This window comes from Cicer arietinum, chromosome 5 (genome assembly GCF_000331145.2).
Source record: "Cicer arietinum cultivar CDC Frontier isolate Library 1 chromosome 5, Cicar.CDCFrontier_v2.0, whole genome shotgun sequence".
Lineage (NCBI taxonomy): Eukaryota > Viridiplantae > Streptophyta > Magnoliopsida > Fabales > Fabaceae > Cicer > Cicer arietinum.
This window is the reverse complement of record NC_021164.2, coordinates 44,608,923-44,631,073: the sequence shown is the minus strand read 5'-3', so window position 1 is coordinate 44,631,073 and position 22,151 is coordinate 44,608,923. Positions and strand designations below refer to the sequence as shown.

The following is a 22,151-nucleotide window of genomic DNA, read 5'->3' as shown; positions in this document are numbered from 1 at the left end:
TTTTCTAAGTACTTGCATTAGATTTTCATATCATTCTAAAAGTTCTCAAGTACTTGAATTATTTTTGAGTTCTAAATCAATTTACCACATTTTAAAATTAATCAAACCTTTTTTAAAAATAGCTTAATCTAAGATAATGGTGTGCTATCTTAGAAGTATTGTTAGAAGTTTGTAGCAAGAATCCCATGGTGGGAGTTGTACATTTTATGACAATTAGTGGTTCAATCTCTTGTGGTGTGCAAGAGGACTGGACGTACCCTTAGTTATAAGGGGAACCAGGATAAATCTATTGTGTTCATTTATTTACTACACCTTACTATTAGTAGACATTATATTAACTCAGAAAATTCAACTACCATATCACTGAAAACAAGAAAGTTTACTAACACCTAATTCACCCATCCCCCCTCTTAGGCGCACTTTTGTACTTACATGGTGATTTGGAGGAAGAGATCTATATGGAGCAACTAGAGGGTTCCAAAGTCAAAGCTAAAGAGCAACTTGTGTCTAAATTGAAGAAAAGCTTGTATTGGCTCAAACAAGCACCTCGACAATGGTACAAGAAATTCGATTCTTTCATGGAGAAACATGGGTACGGTAAAACCACTTCTGACCATTGTGTGTTCGTGAAGAAATTCTATGATGGTGATTATATTATTCTCTTGTTATATGTGGATGACATGTTGATTGTTGGTCATGACACTAAGAAGATTCAATCTCTAAAGAAAGATTTGAACAAGTCTTTTGCAATGAAAGACTTAGGTCCTACAAAGCAAATTTTGGGCATGAGAATTACTTGTGACATGAAGCATAATAAATTATGGTTGTCTCAACACAATTACATTGAGAAAGTATTAAAGAGGTTCAACATGAGCAATTGCAAACCTATTAGTACTCCACTTGCTACTCATTTTAAATTGAATTATGATCAATGTCCTACAAGTGAGAAAGACAAAGAAGAGATGAAGAAGGTTCTTTATGCATCTGCAGTTGGTAGTTTGATGTATGTTACGGTTTGCACAAGACCAGATATTGCTCATGCAGTTGGAGTTGTTAGTCGGTATTTCTCTAATCCTGGTAAATATCATTGGCAAGCAGTGAAGTGGATTCTAAGATACCTCGGAGGCACTTCCAAAGTGTGTTTATGCTATGGAGGTGGTGAACCTGTGTTGGATGGCTACACAGATGCAAATATGGCAAGTGATATTGATTCTAAAAAATCTACTTTTGGTTATATGATGATGTTTGCAGGGGAGTTATGTCTTGACAATCAAGGTTATAAAAGTGTGTTGCTTTATCCACTACTGAAGTTGAGTACATTGCAGCAACTGAAGCTTCCAAAAAATTCTTGTGGATGAAGAAATTCATACATGAGTTAGGCCTCAAACAAGACAAGTTTGTGTATTATGTGACAGCCAGAGTGTGATCCATCTCAACAAGAATCTGACTTTTCATGCAAAGTCGAAGCATATTGAAGTGAGGTATCGTTGGATACGAGATGCACTGTAAATGAAGTTATTTTTAATTGAGAAGATTCATACTGATGAGAATTGTTCAGATATGATGACAAAGACTTTGTCTATGTCAAAGATGATATATTGTAGAGAGAAGGCCGACATGGTTGAGCAGTATCTTCCCACTTGAGTCGTAAATGAGAGATTTGTTGGGTGGGCTCACTCCCCAAGTGGAACCCACCTAATTTTATTAATATTATTATTATTAGTATTAATCTTGTTATTATTGAAATAAAAAAAAAAGAATTTTTTTTAATCGGTTTGACCCATGTGAAGGAAATAAAAGGAATTTAGAAATTCTAAGAAAAAAAAAAGGAAGAACGACACCTATCCAGAAAAAATAAAGGTTCGGTTCTGGTGGTTGCTAACATGTGTGTAGCAAACTTGCTCCTTTTTTGTTATAAGGTTGTTATTTTTTATTGATGTTCTCAATTGTTATTAAGAAGACTCTGGTGTACCCATTAATTATTATAGTGGAAGTTTTTATTGGACTAGGTCTGTGGTTTTTATTCTCTCTAGAAGTTTTTCACGTTAAAAATTGTTTGTCTCAATTATTATTGCTATTGGAATTGTATTTTTTATTTGGTCATTTATCTGCACAGCAGGAAAAAATATTTCGCATTATTAAAATAGTTATCGCTAGTTATCTCTGATCTTTTCCAACACTTAGCTCCAATCCTAACAAACTCCCTTTATTCTGGGACCTAACAACTACTGCTTTCTTTAAATGCTCGCTGTTCAATTATGAAATGTATGAATTTTCTTCTTTGGTTGCTTTTGTGAGGTGCATGTATACTGCAGTAATTTTTGTATTAGGAAGCATTGTATGTATGTGCAAGCAAGAAATAGTTAGAAAATATAACTACCGAAAATTTTATGGACTAAATTTCCGATATTAAAAATACCTACTGGAAATTTGATTGCGAAATGTTACATACCGAAAATTGGGTGAGATTTTGAAGTTTTTTTTTTTTTTACTACTCACGTGAATGAAATTATTAAGAATAATTTTTGATTTTTAACAAATTGAAAGGGTACACGTTTAATTGGAGAATACAAAAGCTAACTTTCTTAGTCCATATGTGTTCTAGAGCTAACTTAAGCCCAACGGTCGCTGGCTGTTGGACTTTAACCCAATTCAGCAAGCGTCGAACTTTATATTATGGTTGCTCCAAACTTAAACAATGTCGCCAAATTTGCATCATGTCGATCATAACTATTATATGGCGATCCAATAATTGCTTGTTTTTTGCGTTAGAATTGTCCGCAACAGAGTAATCATCGTCATATTATTACCATTAGAGAATCTCTATAAAAGAGATTCTACTTTGAAAAATAAAGTACATATTATTCATTGTCTGACACTTCCTCCAACTCCTACAAAATTGGACGTCAAAATGCTTGCACATACCCAAAACTAACCCAAAGTCAAAGCTTGAGTTTTAGATATCCAAAAAATAATTAATATTTTATGTATATTTAAGCCATAAAAGAATAAAAACTAAAATAGTACAACGAATAAAATTCTCACAATTATGAAAGAATACAATCATTGATATATATAATTAAAATATTTTGAATATCACAAAATATAAAATATAAAATTTAAATAAAAGTATAATAAAATATTATTAGTATTAAATGAGTCTATTTTTTTATACTTTAGAATTTACTTTTAATCTTATTAAGTATTAGACCAACCCTACAATTACAAATACTCCACTGAGAGCTGAACAACCGACAAACAACCAACGACATCCATTGGCGTCTCTAGTGGTAATCAGCTGCCGTTTGTTGCTTCAATGTGTATGCATGTAAATAAAATACTCCATCCAATCGAAGCATAATGTTTTTTTTTAGTCGAAGAAATTCCATTAAAAAATAAAAACATCATGGTGGAAACACCACATGCCCAAGGAAAATCATACATGAGGGAGTCCAACGTTCAAGCAAAGAAACCCAAATTACACACTAGCACACTATCCCATACCCCATAATTATACTCCTATCCTCACAAATTATCCAAAAATCTAAATTTACTCCTTATATTTTTTAGAAAAATTTAAAAAAACTTTCATACTTACAAAATTCTAAATATATTATAAAAAGCTAAAACAAAAAATTTAAAATTTAACTTTTCTAAAATACGTCTGTATTTCGAAAAACTTAAATTTAAAATTTATACTATAAAATTTTCTAAAAATTTCAACTGTTTCATAACTCATCTTTTTCATAATTCTTTCGTAACTCATCTTCTAACTTTTCCAGTTTGAAAATTATTTTGATTTAAAAGAAATCAGAAAAGAGAAAAATAAGTAATTTTTGGATAAAATGTTGTGGTATGTATATAAATATGGAGTACGAGGTATATTGCTCTTATTTTATTTTATTTTTAAATATTGATGTAATCTTAGATAAGAGAAAATGAAAACCACCTCTGGATCATATTATAAACTTCCTTGGGCTTAAATGTCTGTGCCACATGTCCAGCACCCTGTCTTATACAATAAAAATAACAACAGTTATAATCAAGTGATAGAAACTATATATTGCTATTAAATTTCACTAAAAACAATAAACATTGATTGAATTGATATAAATAGCTTAAAATAGCATTCTCAAAATTAGGATTGTACTTGCCTTCACGGTCACATAAGTTAAGTAATGGTCTTCTTTCATTTTGTAGATTTCTGTGAACCTGAGTGAAATATTTGGACCATGTAATTAATAAAATGACACATATATAGTTTTATTTCACCAAATAGAGTTGAGAAAAATGTGAAAAAAATTAGCCAAATATATCATAAAAGCCTAATTTTTAGAAATTAATTGATGAGTTAATTTTGCATGTGAATTGTATCTCCAGTTTTAATTGATATACCATGTGAAATATAATATAAATCAAAATAATATTTAAAATGTTCATGTATCAAATTTAAAATTTAGTCCAGTTACATCAACTTTTAAATATTTTTTATTTATATTTTATTTTAAAAATAATATTTATTTATTAAAAAGAGTATATTTAGCTATGAGATAGCTAACATACCAAATATTATATATTTAGAGATTTCAAGCATAATTACAACCATGCAAATACTAATATATATATATATATATTCTAGTAAAAATATTCAGTCCCTACAAATAAATTCCTCAAGTTTAGTCCCCTATTTAGTGATTTAGGGACTAAGGATAGATGCAAATCATTTTAGGGACTAAACTTAATAAACACATACTTCTAGGCATTTTAACTAGCAAAAATTAAAAACTTAATTACCCAGCCACTTGACCCTCAACAAACCATGGACGCCATTTGTCATGTGTGTTCATGTTGAATGACCTGATCCAATATTCTGTACCAAGGTGTGGTATAGCCATGTCAAGATCAGAACTGCAATTAATCAGCCAAAATATTATAAAAGACTAGTCTTTTAATTTAATTTAACTTTTCAACAAGTCTTTTATTATTTTTTCGTGTTAATTTATCTTTAAAAAGTTTGTACCGTAGTACCAACTCTCTTTCTTAATTCACTTTGATTAGAAATTTATGTACGAAATTATTGAATGACATATTATAAATAATGTTTCACCACTTACCATTACAATTAGACACTCATTGATATAAACGTCACGATCTTAGGTAAAAATTAAAAAAATCATGTTAATTTTGATAGATTAGATATTGTAATAGTCATTTTGATGAAATTGAGATTTAGATGTTATGTGAATTGAATGGGTAGATTTTCAAATGGTTAAGCAAGACTTTTAGTAACATATGTAGATGAAAAATGAACAATCCTCCAATAATGTTAACGTTTTTAAATTTGGAAGACTAACTTGACATAAAAATAGACTAACTTATAACACGAAAAAAAGAAAGGTTATTTGTACCTACAAATAAAATTAAAGAATGCAACTTTGCCTTTATATAAAATTAATGTTGTGATTAAACGATCTACAATGTTGAATGAATGCCGAATAGGAACAATAGTAGAAAACCAAATTGAAAATTGCAGAATTATAAAACAGAAATGCAATATGAACACAAGGATTGTGTTGGGTGGATTCGCAGAATCCACCAATTTTATTATTATTATTATTATTATTATTATTATTATTATTATTATTATTATTATTATTATTATTAAAGATAAAAATAAATAAAAAATATATGTGTTTTATTAGGTTTGGTTTATGTGAAGAAGAAAAAAAAAATTGAAATTCCTAAGAAAAGAAACGAAAAGTAGTGTCATCGGAATGAAAGAAAAAAGAACCTATGCCTTGAAAAAAAAGAGAAAAAGCACTGGCGTCAGTAACAAGAAGAAGGAAAAGGTTGGTTCCAGTGGTAATGGTAATGAGTTTGTAGCAAAACTCCTCTGTTTGCACTATAATTTTAGTATGTTATTTTCTAATATTGAGTTTGTTCTTTTAATATCCAATGTTACTAATTATTATAGTGAAAGGTTTTACTCGACTAAGTCTCGTGGTTTCTATTCTCTCAATTTAAAGAAGTTTTCCACATTAAAATTGTTTTTGTCTCATATTTTATTTTATGTCAATTGTTGTTGCTCTGTGGAATTGTATTTGTCTATTTGGTCATTTATTTGTAGAGGTGGGAGAAAAATATTATGCTTTATTGAGATAGTTATCTCTGGTTTTTCTTAACAAAATGGTGTCAAAGTCAATTGGTTTGATTTGTTCATTTAAATGAAGGAGGAAAATAAAGGTCCAAATATGATTAAGTTCAACTCTTCTAATTAGACACTTTGGAAGACTCTCATGGAAGACATGATATACATTAAAGATTTGCATGATCCTTTTGAGGGTGGCACTACTAAACTCAAATATAAATCTGACGCTAACTGGAAGAAGATAAATAGAAAAGCAATGACCTTGATCAGACAATGGTTGGATCTTAATGTATATCCACATGTTGAAACCGAAATAGATTCTAGCAAGATGTGGGAGAAATTAAAAGAGTTGTATGAACGAAAAAATGTGCAAAATAAAGCATTCTTGATTCGAAAGCTGGTGAATATAAATACAAATATGGGAATTCAATGGCAGAGCGTGTGAGTATTTTTTAGAATACAGTGAATCAGTTGACAACGATAAATATTAAATTAGATGATGAGTTGCAAGTGTTGTTATTATTCAGTTCCTTGCTTGATGATTCGGAAATCCTTGTTGTGACATTTGCTAATTTAGCTCTAAGTGGAAAGCTGAAAATGTCAATAATTAAAGAGAACATGTTGAATGAAGAAACTCGAAAAAAGAAACATGGTTTGATTGATTATTCCTCAAAGTCAGAAGAACTAGTTAAAAAGTCACGGAAAAGAAGTCAATCTAGACACTTCCATAGACGCGACAACTCTGAAAGTAATAGCAAGTCGAGGTTTAGAAAAGAAGTGAGATGTTGTAGTTGTGGCAAAGCAAGTCACATAAAAATAAATTACAGGTTCCTTAAGATAAATTAGAGAAAGAGATGAAGACAAAGAGAAGAAAAATGATGAACATACAACAACAGTTGCATTTGTTAGTGATGTCTACATTGTTTGTGATGATAATTCCTTAAACCTTGCATGTCAGGATTAAACTTGGATTATTGATTCTGGTGCCTCATATTATGTTACTCATAGGCGTGATTTCTTCTCATCTTACAGTGTTGGTGATTTTGGCAAAGTGAAAATGGAAGCTGAAGGATTATATAAAGTTATTGGTGTGGGAGATGTTTAGGTTGAAACTGAGATTGGTTCCAAGCTTCAATTGAAGAATGTTAGATATGTTCCTAATATTCGTCTCAATTTGATTTCGGTGAAAGTCTTCGATATTGAGGGTTATCACACTTACTTTGATGGTGGTGGTATATATAAAATCACCAAAGGTCTCTAGTGGTTGCAAAGGAGCAAAGTTCTACTTATCTCTATAGGATGCCTACGAAGCTATGCAAGAAAGAATTGAATGCAATTGAAAATACCTCTTCTGATTTATGGCATATGCGCATTGGTCACTTGAGTGAGAAATGACTCAACATACTTGCGAAGAAAAGTTTCCTTCTTGTGAAAGGTACGTCTCTAAAACTTGGACTTGTTGTTTTGTTGGAAAACATCATAAAATTTATTTTCATGATATTGACCCTCATAGGAGGCAAAATATTATTGATTAAGTTCATATTGATGTTTGCATAATGGATAGTACATTTTCTTGGTGGTGCATCATATTTTGTTACTTTTATTGACGAGCACTCTAGAAAAGTGTGAGTCTTTCCTTTGAAATCTAAAACTAGGTCCTATGAGTCTTCAAGCATTTTCATGCAAGTGTTGAAAGAGAAAATGGAAGGAAATTGAAATGTGTTCGATTAGATAATGGTGATGAATATAGAGGTCTATTTGAAGAGTATTGCAGAGAACATGGAATCATGCTTGAGAAAACAATTCCAAATACACCTCAACATAATGGTTTTGAAGAGAGAATGAATCATACAATTAATGACAATCAAATGTATGTTATCTCATGCAAAATTATTGAGATCCTTTTGGGGTGAAACAATGAAAACTACAATGGATTTGATCAACATTTCTCCACCTATTCCACTTGATGATGATGTTCCAAATAGAGCATGGATAGGGAAGGATGTCTCTTATCGCCATTTGAGAATGTTTGGTTGTAGATGTTTTGTTCATGTTCCAAGAGAAGAGAGGTCCAAGCTTGATGGTAAATCCAAACAGTGTGTGTTCGTCGGTTATGGCGGTGAAGAATTTGGTTATAGATTATGAGATCCAGTTGACAAGAAAATTATCAAAAGTCGATATATGATATTTCTTGAAAACCATACTATTGAAGATTTTGATAAAGCAGAGAAACATAAATCAAATTCCATAAGTTACATTCATGTTGCACCTAAGTCCTCTATAGAAAATTTTGCTGATGGGCAAGAATTACGGGTAAATGATGAGAATGTAATTGATAATCATGTGCCTCACCATGATGAGTAGGTTTTAGCTAAGCCACCAGATGAGTTTGAATTGAGAAGATCTACTAGAGAATGTCAATCTTCTCAAAGATACCCTCCACATGAATATGTGATGATCACTAATAGTGGTGAGTTAGTGTACTACCAAGAGGCTATTACAAATGTTGATAAAGAAAAGTGGTTGAAGGCCATGCAAGAAGAGATGAATTCCTTGCATGAGTAACATACATTTGAGTTGGTAAAGTTTCCTAAAGGTAGAAAAGCACTCAAGGACAAGTGGGTATACAAGATAAAGACAGAAGAGAATAGTTCTCACCCAAGATACAAATAATGATTGGTTGTGAAAGAATTTTTTTCATATATGGTAAATATGTCCTCTATCCGAGTTGTACTTGGGTTAGCAGCTAGCTTGAACTTAGAAGTTGAACAATTTGATGTGAAAATCGCGTTCCTTCATGGAGAATTGGAGGAAGTAGATCGATATAGAGCAACCAGAGGGTTTCAAAGTCAAAGGTAAATATCAGCTTGTGTATAAATTGAATAAAAACTTGTATGGGCTCAAGCAAACATCTCGATAATGGTACAAGAAATTTGATTCTTTCATAGAGACACATGGGTACGGTAAAACTACTTCTGACCATTGTGTATTTATCAAGAAATTCTTTGATGGTGATTATATTATTCTCTTGTTATATGTGGATGACATTTTGATTGTTGGTCATGACACTAATAAGATTCAATCTCTAAAAAAAGATTTGAACAAGCCTTTTGCAATGAAAGACTTGGGTCATACAAAACAAAATTTGGGCATGAGAATTACTCATGACATGAAGAATGATAAATTGTGGTTGTCTCAACACAATTACATTGAGAAGGTATTAGAGAGGTTCAATATGAGCAATTTCAAACATATTAATACTCCACTTACTACTCATTTCAAATTAAATTATGATCAACTTCCTACAAGTGAGAAAAACAAAGAAGGGATGAAAAAGGTTCCTTATGTATCTGCAATTGGTAGTTTGATGTATGATATGGTATGCACAAGACCATATATTGGTTATGCAATTGAAGATGTCGGTCGGTTTCTTTCAAATTCTGGTAAAGATCATTGGCAAGCAGTAAAGTGGATTCTCATATACTACATATGCACTTCTAATATGTGTTGGATGGTTACACAGATGCATATACGACAAGTGATATTGATTCTAGAAAATCTACTTTTGGATATATGATGATGTTTGTAAGGGGAGTTGTGTCTTGGCAATCAAGGTTACAAAAGTGTGTTGTTTTATCCATTACTAAAGTTGAATACATTGCAACAACTGAAGTTTCCAAAGAACTCTTGTGGATGAAGAAGTTCTTACATGAGTTAGGTCTCAAACAAGACATGTTTGTGTTATTTTGTGACAGTGAAAGTACGATTCATCTCAGCAAGAATTTGACTTTTCATGCAAAGTCGAAGCATATTGAGGTGCGGTATCATTGGATATGAGATACACTAGAAATGAAGTCATTTTCAATTGAAAAGATTCATACCGATGAGAATGGTTCAAATATAATGACAAAGGTCTTGCTTGTGTCAAAGATGATATATTGTAGAAAGAATGTCGACATGGTTGAACAATACCTTTCCACTTGAATCGTGAGGGGGGATACAAAATAAAAAGGAATATGTGTTTTATTGGGTTTGACCCATGTGAAGAAGAAAAAAAAAAGACATTGTGAAATCTCTAAGAAAAAAAGGAAAAGTAGTGTCGCTGGAAGGAAAGAAAAAAGAACTCATGCCTTGAAAAAAAAAGGAAAAGCAGTGGTGACAGTAACAAGAAGAAGGAAAAGTTTGGTTCTAGTGGTAATGGGTTTATAGCAAACTTATACCGTTTGGTCTATAATTTTAGTATGTTATTTCTACTATTGAGTATGTTCTTTTCATATACAATATTAATAGTTTTACCTTCTCTAAGAGTTACTTTGGAATACCCACTTTAGTGGAAGGTTATTTGTTTAGTTTTCACCTTTTTTTGTGATGGCTATTGTTGATTGATGTTCTCTAGTGTTACTAGGAAGCCTCTGGTGTATCCATTAATTATTATAGTGGAATGTTTTATAAGACTAGGTCATGTGATTTTTATTCTTTCAATTTGAGGGAAATTTTTCATTTTAAAAATAGTATTTGTCTCATATTTAATTTTCTGCCAATTGTTGTTGCTCTGTGTAATTATATTTTTCTATTTGGCTATTTATTTACACAAGTGGAGGAAAAATATTTTGCATTATTGAAATAGTTATCTTTAATTTTTTCCAACAGATTGGTAACCCAGCTCCGGAAAAAACTTCCACATTTGGGATCAAGATCCAACTTTGAAGATCATTATATGATGATTAAATTACAAGTGTTGATAATCAATTATTCATTGATGAACTCAAGAACTCTCACTTTTTCTTTTTTCTCACTTGTGTTGGCTTTCTCTCTTGTCTCTCGATTACAATTATGAGTTTTTCATCAAATTAACCAACTCAAAATTGGTCTAGGCCTTTATATATATATAAGTCAATATACAAAGGTGAAGTTAGTTATAACTAACATTACAAAAGAGAAACTAACACTCGGCTTGCTTGAGCTACACAAAACTACCTTGGAAAAAGAATAGACCATTTTATTTGTGTCATTGTTCAACAAATCTCTACTTCGGTACTGACAAAATGACTTCAAAAACATGATCTTTTAAAAGTCAAAATCCTTAGGTCCACACTTATCAATTTTCAAGATTGATTCTTAGAAAATCCAGAAAATGACAAAATTCATTAAGTGTGATTGTTTTTGTAAGCATGTCAGTTGGATTGTCACTTGTATGTACCTTTTCTACATTTATTTCACCTCTTTTGATGACATCTTATTTGAAGTGACGTCTATTATCAATGTATTTGGTTCTTATATGATACATTTGATTTGTACTCAAATGGATGGAACTTTGACTATCACAGATTATACAAACTGAGTCTTGAGTTAGGCCTAAATTTGTGACATATCCACTTATCCAAATCCTTTCTTCCAAAGCTTCAGCTAAAGCAACATATTTTGTTTCTATTGATGATAAAGCTACTATGTGTTGGAGGTTAGCTTTCCAATTGATAGTGTTGTTGAACATTGTGAAATTGTCCAAGTCACCAACATAGTTAGAATCACATAGTCACGAATAGATTTTGAGGTTTCTAATCATTTGCAGTACACCAAACACAAGTTTTGAGTCTCATGTAGATACCTTAATATCCATTTGACAACTTGTCAGTGTTCCATTCTAGGATTTCCCATAAGCCAGATGGTAACACTTATAGCATGAGAAATATCATGCCTAAAACATACCATATACATAATGCTATCTATATAATTTGCATAAGGAATGATCTTCATAGTATATATTTCCTTTGTTGTGTTTGGGGACATAATAGATGAAAGTTTGAAATGAGCTGTTAGAGAAGTGCTAATATTCTTAGCTTCAACCATGTTTAAACCTCTTAACCTTTCCACGACACTTTTCTTGAGAAATGATTAGTTTTTCATGCTCCGCAAACCTAATAATCTTCATTCCCAAAATCTTCTTAGTTGCATTATGGTCTTTTATTTCAAAGTCTTGCTTCAATTGATTTTTCAGCTGGTTGATTTCTACCATACTCTTACAGGTTATCAGCATATCATTAACATATAAGAGTAAGTATATATAAGTAGATTTTGGCAACTGTTTGAGGTAAAAAAAGATGTCAAAATTGTTTATCACATGTTTTTGTTTAAGCATAAAGGAATCAAACATTAAGTACCATTTTCTTGGTAAGTGTTTGAGTCCATGGAGGGACCTCTTAAGGTGATAAACCCAATCTTCTTTTCTTTGTAACCCATAATCACTTGGTTGTTGCATAAGAATAGTTTCCTTCATATCTCCATGAAGAAAGGTTGTTTTTACATCCATTTATTCTAGTTCCAAATCAAATGAAGCTACCATACCAAGAATTATTATAATTGAGGCATGTTTGATTACTGGTGAGAAAATCTCATTGTAGTCAACCCTTTCCTTTGAACAAAACCCTTTGTCACTAGTTTGGATTTGAACCTATGAAGCCCAACCCCAAGAATTCCTTACTTTTGAAAATCCACTTACTTCCTACCACTTTTTAGTGCAGTGGCTTTGGATCCATAATACAAGTATTGTTCTTTTCAAAAATCAAATTTCTTATTCATTAGAAGCAACTAATTGTCTGGCTTGACAATTGAAAACTTCAGTGTAAGTTCTAGGTTCTTCATTTATGAATTCTTCACCAACAGCATGAAGGGCGTGGCTAATGAAGGGAGTGGCTAATCATGTCTTCATTGCCATATCTAGCAGTGGCCTTTATGTTCCTCCTTTCTCTGCCTTTGATGAATACATAGTCTTGTATCTCAATGTTGGTTAAGATATGATGATCATGATTGGTGTCATGCGCACTTGTGTCTAGTTGAGAATCATGTGTCTATTTTCAACCATATTATTCCATTCTTTAAAGGTTTTGCAAGCTTCATCTTTACTTTTTGACATGTAAATTCATACTTTTCTAGTATAATCAACAAGAAACGTAATGAAATACTTGTTACCTCCATCAAGCTACTCTAACAAGCCCCCATAGATCACATGTTCCTGAATTCCTTTTGAGCAATGCTTCTTAGTGGTGAATTTGACTCTTTGCATTTTACCATACACACAGTGCTCACAAAATTCAAGATCAATAATCTTATTGAATTCATTCATATGATCTTCCATAGACTTTCCAGATTGCATCTTGAACGTATACCACTTTTGTTTCAAGTATAAACGATTGACTAATGATTTGGTCATAAAAAAAAAAAAAGTTTTCTTATTTTTAGCCAAATACATGTAGTTGTATCTACTATGTTGATCATCAATGATTCATTGATGAACTCGAGAACTCTTTGACTTTTTCTTCTTTTTTCTCACTTGTGTTTCTCTGTCTATTTTCTCTCAATTACAAAGATGAAGTTAGTTATAACAAATTTTACAAAAGAGAAACTAACACCCTACTTGCTTTGAGCTACACACAACTAACTTGAGAAAAGAATATGCCATTTTATACAACTAAGAAGAAAAATGGTGGAAAAAAACCAAGAAATACTCGTGATTCATGAAATTCTAAACATTACAATTCGTTTATATACGTGCAAAATGTGTTGGATTGAACATTACCAGTAAACGAGAGCTTGGATGTTGGCATTGGTGAGATTGCGATAATATTCTACTGCATTGAACAAATTTTCTTTGTATGCCAAAGTCTTGTTGCATCTCAAGAACTCCTCCTTAGTTCCCTATTTAAATAGCATTATTGAATTACTATTATTAAATGCTTAGCTCCATGAAAACTTCAATTAATTTCAATAAGTAATAATCATATGATTAAATTATAATAAATGACACAATATGATGAATTACCTCTCTTACATGAAGGGCCTTGCGCACATTTTCATCGTTTGCCCATATGTCAACAAGAATATGATCATAACTCTAATTAAAACAATATAATCAAGTTAGATGATACCCAATCTGAACCCAAGTTATTGAGGAATATTTTTCCTTTTCTCTCAATACATGATTTCCGTCACTGTATTAGATTCAAATAAGTACTCTAACTATTGTTGTTTTTTTACACAACTAGTATAATCATTGTTAAGAAAAATGTGTACTCTAATTTACAACATCTAGAGTCAATTGTAAGATAAACAAACTACTAATGCACAAATTAAGAATGTTACTTATGTTTGTTTAATTTTTGTTACACGTTTGTTTACTTTTTCTTTGAATTCATATGAAAATTGAAATACATTTTCTAAACTATCTTTGATAGTATATTTATTATAAAGGATTGTCACATCACGTCTTGAGTTAAGTAATGGGTAATTTTAGAATAATGACACTAAAAATACAAGTTATAACAAAGTCTAATAAAGTAAGTTTTTTTTTTATGGTTATATCTGAGTTAGGAGGGATTAAGTTTTAGGATGACTATTATTATAATTAGAGAGTAAGAATTAAAAAAAGAGAGTACTAAGCTCACAACAGAGATATATTTTACTAAAATATAATTTGTTATTATTAGAACTGAGGTAATGAGACATATAAATGTAATATAGGATTTCAGTCCCGATTAAGATGGCATAACGGTACAACCTATTTTGTTTTTGTCCGTCCACCATCAATTCATTTAAAATAGGTAAGTTGAAACTTTGATCTCATCCTACCATTTACTGGATGGAATAATTGTTACCGCGGTCTCTTAATTTAATTTCAAGCGACACTTCAGCTTTTTTTTTTTTATTAGTCTTTTATTTAATTTTAAATAACAATTTGATATTTTATTCTTAAATTGTCAACAAAGTTATCATTCTTTTATAAAAATTCAAAAAGTTTATCAAAACTTTCAAACGAAACCCATAAAATTAATTATCATCTTCAATATAATGCAAATTTCATCAAATTCATAACTCAAATATTCAAATAAACTCATATTTTCATTCTTTATTTGATGAATTTTATATTGTTGAAGATTGAAATATGAGTTTATTTAAATATTTGAGTTATGCATATGAATATATAAATTTTCATGAGTTTTGTTTGAATATTTGGACGAGTTTTCTAAGTTTTTGTAAAAAAAATAATAACATTGTTGACATTTTAAGATACAAATGAGAAAAAATAATAAAAGACTGAAGTGTTACTTAAAATTAAGTTAAGAAACCGCGAGAGCAATTATGCCAAAAAAAATAACATTGATTATTAGTCAAGTTGATCCACAAGACATAAAATTTGAAATTAGTCCACAAGAATTCAATATAATCTAATAATCATTACATCAACATTAAAATTCTAAATTTATTAGATTGTAGCGAGAAAATAGAACGATGGAAGAAAAAATAACTAAAAAAAAAAAAAAAGATTTTTTAAATTGACCGAAAAGGCCAATCCGTCCAAATCCACTTTGTGAACGGGTTAAGCCGTAAAAATCAACTTAAATGATAGAACACAAAACTTCAAATTACCCCGCCTAGATAACAGATTAAACGGGTTGGGTTAATGGACTCAACCGGTTTTGCCACCCTAATTCCCACTCCTACCGAATAATAGTAATTCATTTTGTCATATCATTATGCAATATATATACTAGAGAGAGAGAGATTTTCTTAACTCTACAATATTCTGGATGATCTTGAGCTGGTTGTTGTATTACTTGGTTCAGAGCAGGTGTAGTGACACAAAAAGGTTCTAAAATTTGTTGTGGGTTTATATAACGAATTAGCTGCAAGACAATGGTTTACTTCATCATTCACTATGACTAAGACCAAATGAATAACTATGAGTGCATGAAGTATAATACTAACCTCTGAATAAGCTTCATAATCTGAGACACACTTTGTGTTATTTGGATCAATAATTAAATAATTACCCTTACAATTTTCTTCCAACGACTGCAACAACATTTTTGAAATTGTGTTTAAAAAGTTAAGTGACGTATAAATATGAAAGTATGACACCTTCATAGCTAGATGCAAATTTGTATAAAAATTTATTATAATTTGTACAAATAGATAATTTAGACAATGATTAATGTTAAAACCAAAAAACAAGACAGTGATTAATGCAAAATAACCTCATATAGTTTTTTTGGTATAAGAGTCATATGATATGCATATAAGACTTTCATGTTCCTCTCCTGATATATGTCAACAGCTGGACTTGCAATCACATAACCCTGATCATCATATAATAATGAGACAATTAATGAGACAACTAGTTGTATGTAATAGTTTAGAAAATATTTAGCAAAATAGAAAAATACATCATGTTGTTTCTTACTTTGATCTTTATGAGTGGCACTTGTTTTGCTATGTACCCTGCACTTCAAAGGAAGCATTAACTAAAGAAATTCAAAACAAGGCCAAATTTAATTTTAGTTATCAAATTAACATTTGTTAATAGCTTATTTTACCTTCATATACTTTTTGAACAAGAGGACCAGTAGTTAGTCCTGAATATGAGCCACCACCAATGTAAAATGGATTTGAGCTAAACTTTGAATGTTCAATAAACCACTGCATTGAAAGTGATGAAACTCGTTATAAAATTTGAATAATATGTTTCACCCATATTGTTCCGAAATAGGCTTAGACCCTATCCCAAAAGATGATGATAGGTTCATCTATTGTCTTAAATTGTATTTGCAGTCGCAGTTACACTATAAAGCTTTTATATTGTGGAAAAATGTGAACAAATGTGGTCAATGAGGTTGCAATAGCGTTGCAGAGATTTGAAAATCTGCAATATTACAACTGCAAATTAAAACCATGGGTCCATCAACACAACTACGTCTTAAGTCCTAACAACTCACTTCTATTATCTCTAACGACCGAGTTAGTCATTAATGACAGTCACACCAAGATTCTCTCAACGAATCCTTCAACATTGGATCTAATAAAAGGAATGTTCATCAACAAAAAAAAGGTACACAATTCATTTTGATATACTTCTTACTCCAGTCACTCAAACACTGATTTGAGCTTCGGAGTGCTGGCAGGTACTCCACCACATCCGTGGAGCATAGGTGTCATCCACATTCATATAATCACTACTCCGACTGCGGACTCAATTCTAGGTGACATTTTGCATTGATAATTAATCATAAACATATTTTGATATACAATGGAAGTAGAAAAATGGTTCACCTTTTGTAAAAAAGAATATGTATGATCCACCCATAGTGTGGCATTGCTATAGTAACCTTCTTGTGTTTCTGAGTAAGAAAACCCAGTCCCTACTGGCATATCTATGTATATCATATTCAACATATGTGTCCAAGCATATGGATTCAATTTCAGCTTTGGAAGGTTCTCACTGTAATTAGGATCCATTTTTAAAGGCCCTGTACAAATAATGCAATTCATGTTAAATCTTCCTTGTTTTATTTGCAACTTTCCTTGATTATTTATGCAACTGAGGAATTAGTGTCGAAGAAATAAGAATTGCAAAGGAATTGGACATTAAATTTTTTTCCCTTCCTTTTTCTGAAATTTCTTGTTTATTTTGTTACTTGCAGTGCTTTTTGTTCTGCATCATTTTCTTCTTGATTTAAAGGATATGCTTCTCAAAAACATGGTATATAAGTTTATGTAATTATTCATGTAAATAACTCTCTTAAATATCAATATCATCCATTTTACTTTTCTCTATTTCTTTTTTATGAATAACTTAAATAAAAAATCGTAATAATAAGAACCTCGTATGTGGATAAAGGTTAGCTAGTTAATTTAATAATTTGAATGAACAAATTGATCACCGTTTTCAAAAAAGAATGCTGAAAGGCCAGAGCATCCTGGACCTCCAACGAACCAAAGTAAAATTGGATCAATGAAGGGATTTCTTTGAGACTCCACAAAATAGTAAAATATTTGCACCTTTGCTCCTTCTCCCACTCCTATGTATCTACACAATACACATGCAGTTATAATGTTCAGTACAAACTTTTGCACCCAAGAATCGATAATCTTTTTTACATAAATAAATTTAAAGTGAAAAGATGATGCTTAGAAATATTATTTGGACTCACTTGAATACTTAAAAAGATAAATTACTTTTTTTTTTCTAAATAACATTGAAACATCTTGTTTTACTTGAACCACAATTATTTGTGTTTCATTATATAAATTAAAATTAATTTATCTTAAAGTATTGTATTTTTCTTGTCTTGCAATAATTAATCTATTTTTTGTTTAAAAAAGTTGTCCAAAAATATTAACAATTTTAATTTTAAAAATGATGTTAATTACATTTTTAATTGTATCATCTAATTAATAATATATACACTATCTACATCTATGATAATGCTATTAAATTTACTAATACTTAATCTAAAATTCAGATAATTTAATAAAAATATTATTATTTTTTATTTATTTATACTTTACAATCTATGTAAAATAATCAAATAGGTTAATTATTATATAACAAAGAGAATAATAGGTATTAAAGACACACCACCCCTTAACTATAGAATTTTTAAGAATTGTATTAGTTTATATCGATTTGAGATGTTAGCTCAACGGACAAAAGTTTAATACTAAAATTTTAAAAATACGAAGTTTAAATCTTCAAAGAAATTGTAACAAAATCAATTAGTTCAAATTTAATAATAATTTTCTTTTTATCCCAATTTTAAATAAATAAATAAATAAAAAAGGTAAGAATTTCACGATCGACTTAACATACCAAAATCATGCCTTTTCTAACTAAAAATGAAGGGACACCAAGTTTCATAAATATTTTATAAAAAATAGTTGGTTTGAGTGAACAAAAGAATTAATTGGCGTGACCCAATTTTTCTAATAATTTAGTAATTAAGAGAAATTTTAGATTTAACTATGGCAAATTCTAAGATGGAATGATTCACCGAATAATTCCCGTTAAAGTGCATTTCTCACTTAAGTTATATAAAATTCACATGTTACATGATTGGTTGAAATTTATTTAAATTTTTACTAGTGAAAAAGTGTCCACCAAACATTAGTGTTCTCGTTATTTGTCCTTTTTCATCTTTCCCTTTCTATCTCCTTCTTCATTTCTCACTATTTTAATAAAATACTATAATATCAATGAAAAAAATAATAAAGCAAAACAATTTTTTTTTTAAAGTATTAAAGAAGAAAGAAACTCACCCAGTTTCAAGCTTGAATGGAAGATCCCCATCAAAACCCGGCAGGTTCTTGACAATGGAACCCGAAGAAACCATGAACGGCAGAAACATAATAACAACTAACATAACACAGCTACATCTCCAATCCATCACACTACATAACAAGATTTGGTTGCATCTTCAATAACAATCATACAACTATGGTATACACTATCTCAAAAGACACTAGAAAGTTCGTATAACGGATTACATATCATTTTTAATTTACATTTTATACTAAGAATTTTGAGAGACAAAAAAATAGAGAAGTTAATTATATTAGAAATGCAAAAAACTGAAATTAACTCACCGGAAAGGGGTTTTGAATATTTGTGAGAAATTGCTTTGGTTCAAGTAGGTTGAAACTGAAAGAACAGAGCAAGAATGAGAGGGAAGCATAATCCTATGCATTTGGGTTTGGGACAGAGGTTATCTTTAAAGTCGTCAAAGGGCAACAAAACAAAGCGTTGCACTATTTGATTCCTTTCCAATTTTTTAACAGCAGCACGTGGGTGTGATTTTTAAGAAGCACTTATTCTAGTGGTTGAGAAAGAAAAAATAGAGATATTCAGAATTCTGAACTACACGAAATATAAAATAGTTGATTTTCATAAATTTAAGATTTGTAAAAAATTTAAGGTGACAATTATAAATTACTCTATCTCTCTAGCGTTTTTAACTGTATATAGGCAGCTTTCTATTTTAAACTGATAAACACATTTTTTTGTTTTTATTTTTCGTTACCTTTGAAAATATTTATGGGACAATATTTTGATTTTGAAATATTTTCTGATTTAGACACTGCAACACTCTATCTTTTCTACATAAATCAGACTAAATATTATTTTACATTCTACACTATTAAAAACCAAATGTCTACTTTTCACGGGACATATTCTCCTTTCCATTTCTTCCCTTACCTCTCTTATTTTTGTAATCCTAAAAAATCACACAATAGATTCACGGGAGAAAGAAAATTGCAAATGGAACAACAAAAAGAAGGGATCACACAATCTCTGATATAAGTCTCGTCAAGGTTTGTCACTTTCTCCTTCAAACTCATTCTATTTTTCAATTCTTCCTCCTATGGACATTTACATATCTTATATCTCCTTCCTTTTTCAATTAGACTAGAGGAGGTTTAGCCACCCACCACCAAAAAGGTAACCCACATTCTTCATATTACTTTTTTTTTTTTTAGATTTTTATTTTGTACTTCTAAATGTTATTAAAAATGCTATGTGTTTGGTCTTTAATTTTGTCTAGGCCTCCACCAAACATAACCCAACTTCTTCATCTACTTTAGCATTTTTTTTTAGATTTTTTTTTTTATAGTTCTAAATGTTCTTAAAGAGACTATTTCTTGGTTCTTTAAATTATTTTTGACATACATTACAAACTGAAATTGCATCTTCAAGTTCTTTAGGTTTTCTTGACTCTTTAAGTTATAAATCTTTTACATTTCATCTTCAGGGATATATTACAACTTGAAAGAAGTAATAAATTTTGAATTTATGTTTATAAATTTTGCATTGGTTTACAGACAAGAAATGCAACACCATTAAAGAACATTAACACCTCAAAGAAAAATTGAAAAATAGTAGTTAGGGTCACAAATTACTTCATTGTTGTTAGTAAAAATGGTAATGTGCATGATGAAGTTATTTTTATGGATCAACAAGTCTACATTTTAACTTTTTCTTTATGTTCGGTTAACAAATATCTTTATTCTATTTAGTATCTCGTTTTATAAATTAATTGTTATTAAAAAGCTGATCAAATACATGTTGTTATACTATAAGATGATTTTGTTAAATGGATGGACAAACTCAAAGAGAATTAAACATACATCATCCATAACTTTTTAATTTTTCAAAGTAATTTTCAGTTCAAATAATTTCCCCATGAATTGAAAATTGTTGTTAACTTTGCTAATTTTGAAGAAGAAATTGATCTCCTTGAAATCTCACTGACTCAATGCCGTTTTGTGTCTTTTAGCACCATTTTGAATGCGAAGAACCCTCTTAACAACTTAATTGATAATAATATCATTTCGTTTCTTTTTTTTTGTAATGGAATAATATATATATGTTTTATATTTGTCGTGTTTCAATGCATAATGATAATAACATTTGGGCACATGTTTCTATCTTTTTACTTTTGTATTTTAAAAGCTCTTTATAACTTAGAATAACTTTAGCTTGTTTTTAAACTTTGGGTCGAAATTGAATTATAATTTTATTATTTGTATTTTGACATCTGCTCGCTCTGTAGGCCATAACTTGAGCTCTGAATATCGGATTGACGCATGTGAGCAGACGTTGGAAAGCTAAAAATTAGAGCTACAACTTTTGTGTTGGAATAAAAGCTCAATGCCGAACTTTACTGGGCCTAAATTGTAGATTTCTTAATCTGGACTTTTGTAATAATTTTAAATAGTGGGCCACTTATTTTTAAAGCCCAAAATCGAGTACTGTATATTGGGAATTTCTTTCCTTTCTTAGGTATTGGTATTTTTCGGATTAAAATTCAAAAATTATATAAACACTTTTTATTTTAATTTCATGGAAGGTTAATTTCATAAGATTAATCCACGAGTTCAGAGTTTCATCAACACCTTGATATTCAGGTTACACTATCAATTTCGCTTCATGATTCTATTTCAGTCTATTTGATTATATTGATATTTTAATTGCTTAAATTGAATTTCAATAGGGTCGATTAAATTCATTTGACTGATTTGGTTTCGGTTTCTAATTTAATTGAATTATAATTTTGCGACGATTGATCGTTAATTGTAATATATCGATGATTGTGATGATTAATCCAGTCAAAGAAACCGAATTCACATAAGGTCGATTACGCTTGTTTGATCAATTCTATAGTCAAATAGGAATAGA

The 22,151-nt window shown here is 30.2% G+C and overlaps 1 protein-coding gene and 1 long non-coding RNA gene across 5 annotated transcripts; one reads left to right on the top strand and one right to left on the bottom strand.

Moving 5' to 3' along the window:
• Positions 1 to 3,350: 3,350 nt before the first annotated feature.
• Positions 3,351 to 19,802, bottom strand: LOC101502627 (serine carboxypeptidase-like 13). Of its 4 annotated transcripts, XM_004513907.4 has the most exons (14): positions 19,562 to 19,800; positions 19,235 to 19,366; positions 17,860 to 18,005; positions 17,249 to 17,445; positions 16,516 to 16,618; positions 16,383 to 16,420; positions 16,177 to 16,278; positions 15,908 to 15,994; positions 15,715 to 15,825; positions 13,965 to 14,036; positions 13,722 to 13,840; positions 4,795 to 4,908; positions 4,155 to 4,212; positions 3,351 to 4,008 (listed from the first exon to the last, which is right to left on the bottom strand). In XM_004513907.4, exons 1-14 carry the CDS (start codon positions 19,660 to 19,662, stop codon positions 3,925 to 3,927), a joined length of 1,464 nt encoding a protein of 487 aa, XP_004513964.1. In that variant the 5' UTR covers positions 19,663 to 19,800; the 3' UTR covers positions 3,351 to 3,924. The 4 variants fall into 4 exon arrangements, 3 of the variants coding, with proteins under 3 accessions (XP_004513964.1, XP_027186127.1, XP_027186128.1); XM_027330326.2 differs by lacking the exon at positions 15,715 to 15,825 and having other exon boundaries at positions 19,562 to 19,802; XM_027330327.2 differs by lacking the exon at positions 17,860 to 18,005 and having other exon boundaries at positions 19,562 to 19,721.
• A 55-nt stretch (positions 19,803 to 19,857) lies between these two features.
• On the top strand, positions 19,858 to 21,835 carry LOC113784165 (uncharacterized). Its single transcript, XR_003470184.2, has 3 exons — positions 19,858 to 20,287; positions 20,381 to 20,414; positions 21,526 to 21,835. It is a non-coding gene; the product is annotated as an uncharacterized lncRNA (long non-coding RNA).
• Positions 21,836 to 22,151: the final 316 nt, after the last annotated feature.